Source organism: Panthera leo, chromosome F3 (assembly GCF_018350215.1).
Source record: "Panthera leo isolate Ple1 chromosome F3, P.leo_Ple1_pat1.1, whole genome shotgun sequence".
Classification (NCBI taxonomy): Eukaryota; Metazoa; Chordata; class Mammalia; order Carnivora; family Felidae; genus Panthera; species Panthera leo.
Genome location: NC_056696.1, coordinates 66,052,112 through 66,062,328, shown reverse-complemented (window position 1 = coordinate 66,062,328; position 10,217 = coordinate 66,052,112). Strand labels below are relative to the sequence as shown.

Here is a 10,217-nt window from a genome sequence, read left to right as displayed (position 1 = left end):
CGAGACACACAAAAAAACTTCCATGCTGTTTCTCCATCTTGGCTCCTCCCCTCCCAGTTCTTTTTTTTTTTTTTTTTTTTTTTTTAATTTGTATTATTTAATCACCCGGGGCAAACTATAGAACTGTGAGTAAAAAAAAAATTCAACCGTGTATATTTGAGTATCTAATTGGCTTTATTAATTGATCCATGAATTGGGCATCACCCGATTTGGCACGCAGGTCGGCACTCAGAGGAGTTGTACAAATGAAGGTTCTTAGAGGGAGGGTGGGGGCGGAGAATTAGTAGCAAATGAGAAGCGTTGTTCCAGGAGTCAGACATGCTTTCTTGGGGAAAGAGCAAGGGGTCATCATGCACATGACCTCATCTTTTTTAGTGGGTTTTAGCTGCATTAGTTGACAGATTCACTGGTGCTGATGGAAAGAAAAATATCCTGCCTGACTCCTTTAGGCTACATTTCTGGGGCCACTGAAATTAGTTAGATGGGGTATGAAGCCCTCGGGAGGGAACTCGGTTTATGACATCCTTTTGGGTCTGAGATTTTCTGTTTCGAACAGGATGTGGCTCAAGGGGTTGCATCTTCATCCTCTTGTCCCCCCACCAGCAGGAGCTGCTCTTGGTTCCCTGCTGGCTGGCCTGCTTAGGACAGAGAAGGGGGTGCTACCTCTGCTCTGGTCCAGTCCCATCCTCATCCAGGTGCTTTGCGTTTCAGTTTGTGGACTAGGGGCCTTCTGAGTGTTCCCCCCTTTGGCTCAGCAGATGAAAACTCTTAGTCTGGGACAAAGTGTGTTCTTGTCTCTTCCCCCACTGGCACTCCCTCTTCCCTCAGTTGCACTCTGTGTCTCACTGTGCCCTGAGGCAGTGGGGCTCTCTGCCCTCCCCACACCCAGTTAAGGCTCCTTTCTGTGTGGGGAATGGTGGCCCTCTTCCTCTTCTCAGGAGGGAGCTGCTCTCAGGAGTCAGGCTTGTACCACCAGGAAGCAGTTCCCTGGTGTGTACCCTGAACTCCAGTCTGTCAGGACCCCCTGGCCAGGTCAATGGGAGAAAACCTAGAGATACGGGAAATTTCCTAAGTCTGTGACTCTCAGGACCTCTCAGGATTCAAGTAGTCTTCAGTCATTAGTTAACAATTGTAGTTGAATTATTCTTTCTGGCTTATAGAGCCTCTGGCATCTGTCCTAAGTAAGCAAGAATTTGCGAAACAGGGGATGACCTGATCAGGAGGAGGCAGCATTGCCGGTGGTGAAAGAATTCACTCAAGGTAGAACAAAGGACATAGAAGTTTCTCAAATACGCTGCAAGAGGGCAGGGAGCAGGACAGGAGAGATGGTCGGCAAGAAGGCGGTGGCATTGGGGGCTGTAGTTAAGGGGGAAGATGAGCAGGCATGGGAATGCAAGGAATTTTACGTTTTTGGTACCTGTGTTCAGGCATGAGTAACCCATTGGTCAGATGGGCTTATGGGTATTTTGAGGTGGGTCTCCTAGTGGGCCAGTTGGCATTCAGCCAGGGGGTCACTGTGGGCCTTTCTTACTCAGGTTTCCACACACCAGGTGCTGACCCAGAGTGGCCTCTACATTCCCCCTGACACATCCACAACGACAAATCTTTGACATTTTGGGAGAGGTCTCATTTTTGTGTGTGTGTGTTTCTTCCTGTTGAACAAGGGGTTCTGTGCAATTATATACCAGAGTATGGTATTATACTAACATACTGATAGGTGATTTGAATATTCCCTGGTGGTCAGGTTCATGGTATTTGGGGGAGGGAGCTCTCTGATGGTAGGGGTATAATCCCTGTTGAACCATCATTCGAATGTGGAAATGTTGGATTCTAGAAGAGACAAGTTGAACAAAAAGGTTAAATAGTAGCAGACCAATAATTAGGAGTAAAAATATTGAGGCCAGGGATTCTAAAAAGGAAATAATCCAGGAAAGCCATGAACAGATTTCTTTCCAGGAAAACCATCCTTATGTTGCATGGTCCCAGAGGGAGGAAACCAAAAGAAGGTTATGATGAGAAAGACACAGATTAGCCTAAAAAGGGATGTGACTATATTGTGAGAGCAGGACATTAAGGGGGCAACAGAAATTGGTGGCATTTTTATACACCAATAATGAAGCAACAGAAAGAGAAATAAAGAAACTGATCCCATTCATAATTGCACCAAAAACCATAAAATACCTAGGAATAAACCTAACCAAAGATGTAAAAGATATATATGCTGAAAACTATAGAAAACTTATGAAGAAAATTGAATAAGACACAAAGAAATAGAAAAACATTCCATGCTCATGGATTGGAAGAATAAATATTGTTAAAATGTCAATACTACCCAGAGCAATCTACACATTCAATGCAATACCAATCAAAATTGCACTGGCATCCTTCTCAAAGCTAGAACAAAGAATCCTAAAATTTGCATGGAACCACAAAAAGACCCTGAATAGCCCAAGTAATATTGAAAAAGAAAATCAAAGCGGGAGGCTCACAGTCCCAGACTTTAGCCTCTACTACAAAGCTGTAAGCATCAAGACAGTATGGTATTGACACAAAAACAGACACATAGACCAATGGAATAGAATAGAGAACCAAGAATTGGACACACACATGTATGGCCAACTAGTCTTTGACAAAGCAGGAAGAGTATCCAATGGAAAAAAAGACAGTCTCTTTATCAAATGGTGCTGGGAGAACTGGACAGCAACATGCATAAGAATGAAACTGGACACCTTTCTTACACCATACACAAAACTAAACTCAAAATGGATGAAAGACCTAAATGTGAGACAGGAAAGAATCAGAACCCTAGAGGAGAAAGCTGGCAACAACCTCTTTGACCTCAGCTGCAGCAATCTCTTGTTTGACACATCTCCAAAGGCAAGGGAATTAAAAGCAAAAATGAACTATCGGGACCTCATCAAGATAAAAAGTTTCTGCACTGCAAAGAAAACAATCAACAAAACCAATAGGCAACTAACAGGATGGGAAAAGATATTTGCAAATGACATATCTGATAAAGGGTTAGTATCCAAAATCTATAAAGAACTTACTAAACTCAACACCCATAAAACAAATAATCCAGTGAAAAAATAGGCAGAAGGCATGAATAGACACTTTTCCAAAGAATACATCCACATGGCCAACAAACACATGAAAAAATGCTCAACATCACTTATCATCAGGGAAATACAAATCAAAACCACATTGAGATACCACCTCACACAGAGTGGCTAAAATGAACAACTCGGGAAACTACAGATGCTGGCCAGGATGTGAAGAAATGGGAACCCTCTTGCAATGTTGGTGGGAATGCAAACTGGTGCAGCTGCTCTGGACCCAGTGTGGAGGTTACTCAAAAAATTAAAACCTAGGATTACCCTGTGACCCAGCAATAGCACTACTAGGAATTTATCCAAGGGATAGAGAAGTGCTGATGCATAGGGGCACATGTACTTCCATGTTTATAGCAGTGCTTTCAACAATAACCAAATTATGGAAAGAGCCTAAATGCTCATCAACTGATGAATGGATAAAGAAGATGTAGTTTATATATACAATGGGGTAATACTTGGCAATGAGAAAGAATGAACTCTGGCCATTTGCAGCAACATGGATGGAACTGGAGGGTATTATGGTAAGTGAAATAAGCCAGGCAGAGAAACACAGCAATATTTTTCTAGATATGTCTCCTGAGGAAACAAAAGCAAAAACAAACTATTGGGGTTACACCAATATAAAAAAAAAACCTGCACAGGTAAAAAATCTATTCACAAAACTAAAAGAAAATCTATTGAATGTGAGTAGATATTTGCTAGTGATATGTGTGATCTAGGGTTAGTATCCAAAATACATAAAGAACTTGTACAACTCAACACCCCAAAAAGCAAATAATCCAATTAAAAAATGGGCAGAAGAGGGGCGCCTGGGTGGCTCAGTTGGTTAAGCGTCCAACTTCAGCTCAGGTCACGATCTCATGGTCCGTGAGTTTGAGCCCACGTCAGGCTCTGGGCTGATGGCTCAGAGCCTGGAGCCTGCTTCTGATTCTGTGTCTCCCTCTCTCTCTGCCCTTCCCCCGTTCATGCTCTGTCTCTCTCTGTCTCAAAAATAAATAAACGTTAAAAAAAATTTTAAAAAATGGGCAGAAGATATGAACAGATATTTCTCCAAAGAAGACATCCAGTCAACAGACACATGAAGAGTTGGTCACTATCACTCATCATCAGGGAAACACAAATCAAAACCGTAAGGAGATATCACCTCACATCTGTTGGAATGGCTAAAATTAAAAAAAAAAAACATAAGAAATAACAAGTGTTGGTGAGATTGTGGAGAAAAAGGAACCCTGGTACACTCTTGGTGGGAGTGCAAATTGATGGGACCACTACGGAAACAGTATAGAGGTTCTTCCAAAGCTAAAAACAGAATTAGCATATGATCCAGCAATTCTACTACTGAAAATTTACTCAAAAATGTGAAAACACTATAATGAATAGATGCATCCAGCCTGAAGTTTACTGCAGCATTATTTATACTAACCAAGATACGGAAGCAGCACAAGGGGCCATGGATAGATGAATAAAAGAAGATGTGGTGTATATATATATGTACAAGGAAATATATATATACACAAGGAAGTATTACTAAGCCACAAAAAGGACAGAAATCTCACCATTTGCCACAACATGGATGGAGCTAGAGAATATGATGGTAAGTGAAATAAGGCAGAGAAAGACAAATATCCTATGATTTCACACATTGGTGGAATTTTAGAAACAAAACAAATGAAACAAGAAAGGGAATAATGAAAAGACAGACTTTTTTAATGTTTATTTTATTTTTGAGAGAGACAAAGTGCAAGCAGGGCAGGGGCAGAGAGAGAGGAAGACACAGAATCTGAAGCAGGCTCTAAGCTCTGAGCTGGCAGCACAGAGCCTGACACAGGGCTCGAACTCATGAACTTCCGAGATCATGACCTGAGCCCAAGTCGAAGACTTTTAACCAACTGAGCCACCCAGGCGCCCCTCAGACTTTTAATAATAGAGAACACACTGCTGGTTACCAGAAGGGAGGTGGGTGGGGGACAGGGGAAATGGGTGAAGAGGAGTAGGATTATCCTTATATTGATGAGCACTAAGTAATGCATAGAATTTTTCAATCGCTATATTGTACACCTGGAACTAATATAACACTGTACGTTCAATGGAATTTTGAAAAACCAACCAAAGGGAAAGAAAACACCAACTCAGCGCACCAAAATGTATAGTTCTCGGTTTATGTGTTTTTTCCTCCAGCGTAGACTAAAATCTCCAGGAATAAAATGATTGCATTGTGAACACTGTATTTTCATGAGTGCAGCAAGGTTCTTGGATCCAGGCTGGTGCTAAGTGACAGGTGAGTGAATACGTTTTTTAATTTTGTTATTTAAAATTAAAAAAAATATTATTTTGAGAGAGAGAGAGAGAGAGAGAGAGAGCGAGCGAGCAGGGGAGGGGCAGAGAGAGAGGGAGACACAGAATCTGAAGCAGGTGCCAGGCTCCGAGCTGTCAGCACAGACCTGGACACAGAGCTCGAACTCACAGACCTCGAGATCATGACCTGAGCCAAAGTCAGACGCTTAACTGACTGAGTCCCCCAGGCGCCCCTGGCGCGTGAGTATATTAACGCAAGTCACACAGACAGGGAATTCTTCAGATGTTTCAATGTCCTACAGTCTCTGTGGTGGCGACTGGTTCCTCCCTCAGAATAATGGCGTATTGGTGGGTGCTGACACTGTTCCACAGGCAATGGTGGGGGAATCTGGAAACGCAAATAGAGCAAGAGTTAAAAAGGAAACCATGGGCACAAAATGGCGGCTTGGGCCAGGCCAACTCCCCAAACCTTGTTGAACAGCTAACCTAAGTGCAGTTCCAAACTTGCCCAGAAATGTAAGTCTTCCCCTATCAGTGAGGAATCCTCTGGTTAGTGCCAATAAGGTCGTCTGTCACATGGACCCTCTCCCTCTCCATCCCACAAGGAGGGGAGGTCATCTGCATGATTAGACCCCTATCTTCCCAATTAAGGGAAGGTGACCTTCAAATCAATCTGCTTGCTTTTGTATTTGAACACAGGCAGTGAGAAGTCAGAGATGTGAATGGGCTGGGGTGGGGGTGACACAGGGAAGGAAGTCCATGGGGAGTGACCCAAGGGCACGAGGGACAGGGTGACTGCAGGCTCCAGGGCTGGGTGCTGGGGAGCCATGTGTCTTCATGGGTTACTGTCTGGATGAGGAGAGGCACGAGAGGTAGGGTCCCTTTTGCATGCCATGCAAGACTTGCTCCCCAGCACTTGAATTAGGGCCTCAGGGAGCAGGATGGAGGCTGGTGACGGAGAAGCTGGAAGCCGAGAGGAGGGTCAGACCCGGAGGGGAAGTGAGAGTCTGAGTAAGTGTCCAGGGTTGAGGGCGGAGTCCATCTGCATTGTCGCAGAGACTCAGGGCAGGCGTGTGGGTTGAGAAGGAAGTCAGAAGAGAGGGGCTGTGTGTGGGGAGGTTTGTGAGAACAGACGCCAAAGACCCACTTTCGGAGAGAAAGAAAGAACATCTGCACATAAGATGCTGTTGTTGCAACTGGTGTTGCTCACGGTTCTTGTCCCAGGTGGTGACACTGACGACGGTGAGGACTCCCGGTGGGAGTGTGTGTCTGTGTGTGTGTGTGTGTGTGTGTGTGTGTGTGCGCGTGCGCATGTGTGTCATACGTGCACACGTGTGCAAGTCTGTGTGTCCTGTGCAAGTGTGTACACACGTGTGCATGTGTGTGCTTGTGTGTTGCATGTGTGTATAAGTGTGTGTGTATAGGTCCCTGTGTGTGAGTCTCTGTGTCCGCATGTATGTATGTATGTCTGTTTGCATATTTATCTATGTGTGTGCATACATGTATAAATCTGAGTGTGTGGGTGTGTCAGTGGGTTTGTGCACATACCTGTGTGTGCACTTGTGGTGTAGGTTCCCCACCACACACCTGGGGAGAGAGGGATGTCAGCCTGGTTCCTTCTTGAGCATCTCTGACCCCAGGTCCCTCTGCCCTTCTAAATGAAGGGTATGAAGCTCGGGACTCCTGGGCAGCACATGTCTCCAGAGAGAACTATGGCTCCCTGTCCTCCAGATTTTGGTGGCCTCCCTGGCACCTCAATTCTGCATTCTCTGTCCTTCCCAATGCCATTCTCTTCCTCAGTCTATCTGTTCCTGTGGCACAGATTTCCAGGAGCCAGTCTCCTTTCGAACCATCTTGACAACAACACTTTGGAACAATTCCTGGACACAAAATCTGGGCTCAGTTTGGCTGGATGAACTGCAGACTCATGGCTGGGACAGCAAGACGGGCGCTTTCAGTTTTCTGCGGCCCTGGTCCAGGAGCAACTTCAGCAATGAGGAGCTAATGGAACAAGAAAAGTCATTTTATACATTCTCCATCAGACTTCCTCTGATCTTTCAGGACCATGTCAGTGAATGGCAGCTTGAATGTGAGTTCAGTTCCCTCAGGGCAGGTGGGATAGAGGTGGCCAGTGTATGTGTCTTGAGTTTCTTTTTCCTCCAGGGAAGAGCCTCCACTGGCTTCTGAACCTCATATTCCCATCATAAAATGGAATCAAACCGTGTGTTCAGGGGGCAGAAACTAGGACTGATCTTGAAAAGCTGCATGTTCTCTGCTACTTCCCCTTGTCTCATTGACCTCAGGCTGTGCTCGAGTTTCTCCACTAGCTTGTCCTGTGATTACCCCATTCCCTGGCCTCTAGCCAGGCACATCCCTCTCCTTCACTGTGTGACAGATCCTTGAAATGTGCTTTTCTCCCCATTCAATCCCGTCAGCAAACTTTGTCTACGTGTTCCCTATACCCAGTGCTCTCCCTTCACCCTAGATGATTTTATCCCAGCTCTCCCACGGAGCTCTCCCCTGTTCTCTGCCCACATCCTTCCTGTTCCCCTAAAACATTTGTTCTATATCCAGTAATTTACCTCTACCTCTGTCTCCGGTGACCACCACTTCCCATCTGTCTGAACTTCCACTCAAACCAAACTTTGTTCCATTCCCTCCAATACGCTCAACTTCTCCCTCTGATTCACCCATCGTTGTTTCTACTCATGTCATTTCATGTATTTCTCTCTCCCTTTCTTGTAACACACAGTCTCTCTTCCCAGATCCCTTTCAGGTACAGGTGGCAGTAGGCTGTGGGCTACATGTTGGGGAACGGTCAGTAGGGTTCATGCAGATTGCATATGAAGGATCAGATCTCGTGAGCTTCCAGAACACGTCATGGTGGCCATCTCCAAAGGGAGGAAGGAGGGCTCAGCAGGTCTCCAAACTATTCAATCAGGAACATGTGGACAACTTACAGCTACAAGCATGTGTTAGTGATGTCTGCCCCCATTTCCTCTTGGGTCTTCTTGATGCAGGAAAGGAAGATCTTCAGCGACAAGGTCAGTCCTGCCTCCTCTTTCCAAGAATTCTCACTGCACTCATAAATTTGCACCATTTCCTCAAATTCAGGGGAGAAGGGGGCAAGGGAGAGAGGTGATGATGGTGATAGGTTTCTAGAGGTGGAAAGATGTGTGTATCTAAAGTGATGTGAAAATCTACCTTCTCAGTGTGAGAATTCCTGTCCTGTCTCTGCAGTGAGGCCAGAAGCCTGGCTGTCCACTGGCCCCAGTCCCAGTCCTGGTCGTCTGCTCCTTGTGTGCCACGTCTCTGGTTTCTACCCAAAGCCAGTGTGGGTGACGTGGATGCGGGGTGAGGAGGAGCACCAGGGAACCCGGCGAGGTGACATCTTGCCCCATGCTGATGGGACATGGTATCTTCAGACGTCCTTGGATGTGGAAGCCAGAGAGGCAGCTGGCCTGTCTTGCCGAGTGAGACACAGCAGTCTAGGAGGCCAGGACATGGTCCTCTACTGGGGTGAGAAAGGGTAGGGGTCCAGCTGGGAAAAGGGGTGGGTGGTCCTGAAGCAGAGCAGGAGAGTGAGATGAAACATTTGGGATTCTGGGGACTCCAGACCATAAAGGACAGAAATGTAAGAACCCAAGAAATGGAGAGCTGAGGGTGAGGGTCCTATGGATGTGGGAGGAAGTAAAGGGTTGGGTGAAGTCCATCACTGAACAGGGATGGGAAAAGAGAAAGAGGAAGGGTGGTTGGTGAGACAGAGGGTGATGGGAGCAAAAGGGACCAGGAAGGTGCAGGTCAACCCGGGGTGGATGGGAAATGACACCCTCTGTGCACCAAACCCACAGAGCAGCACCGCCCCGTGGGCTTGGTCTTCCTGGCGGTGGTCGTGCCCCTGGTGCTTCTGGCAGGTCTTGCGTTCTGGCTCTGGAAGCGCTGGTAAGTCTGGAACCACCTTCCTGCTCTTTCCCAACTATGTCCCCACCTTCCTGTCTGTCCTCAGCCCTCCTCCTCACCACGCCGTTTCCCCTGGAGTCCTCACCTCCACCTGCTGCAGAGCATTTCCAATCTGTTCCTCCCAGGAAATCACACTGGAGACCTCAGTGCACTGGCCTCCCAGCCAGCCCAGGACCAGGACGTCCCTGAACCCAGCTCAGATGATGGACTTGCAAGTCTCTGTGTGCAGCTTTTGTCTTTTCTTTCTGCCCAGTGATCAGTTGTCAAGACGAGGAAAGTGTAATTTAGCAGAATTTGTTGTTCTGACCTGATTCTGGGGCTTAAATATCAAAAGTATCTTAGAGTAAAATGAAGTCCCAGAAACCTCCATGAGCCACTTCCTGCAGTGAGCCGTCCCTTCCTCACAAGTGAAGAAATTTTTGCTTGGCGGGAATTAGCCCCACGTTTTCCTGCACTTGCAAATCTATTCCTGACTCCCAGCCCTTGTTACCAACAGTTAGGGTCCTTTCCTTTCTTATTCTTAGGACTTTAGAGATGAGGTCCATGTCTTTTTAATATTTGTATCCTTGGCAAGGAATCTCCCCTGCATGGAATATGCCCTCAATAAAATCTGTGTTGAAGTTTTGTCAATATCATAGGTTTTTCTTTTTCTTTTGCCTCGTGACATGGTTGTAGTAGTTGAGACATTTGCACATGTGGACATTCACGGAAAATAACGTTGAGGATGGGAGAGGTGGCAAAGGTGAACATTATTGGGAAAGGGAGAGCAAATTATGGGACTTCCCCAAACTTCTCTCCTAAATTAGACTTGTTGACTGGTTCTCTAGGGTCCAGTCCACCTTGTCACCC

General features: G+C 46.1%; 1 protein-coding gene across 1 annotated transcript; it reads left to right on the top strand.

The window, feature by feature from the left end:
- The first annotated feature begins 6,366 nt into the window (after positions 1 to 6,366).
- Positions 6,367 to 9,998, top strand: LOC122211654 (T-cell surface glycoprotein CD1a-like). The gene is made up of 6 exons (XM_042924958.1): positions 6,367 to 6,650; positions 7,231 to 7,497; positions 8,174 to 8,452; positions 8,649 to 8,927; positions 9,260 to 9,350; positions 9,494 to 9,998. Exons 1-6 carry the CDS (start codon positions 6,590 to 6,592, stop codon positions 9,555 to 9,557), a joined length of 1,041 nt encoding a protein of 346 aa, XP_042780892.1. The 5' UTR covers positions 6,367 to 6,589; the 3' UTR covers positions 9,558 to 9,998.
- Positions 9,999 to 10,217: the final 219 nt, after the last annotated feature.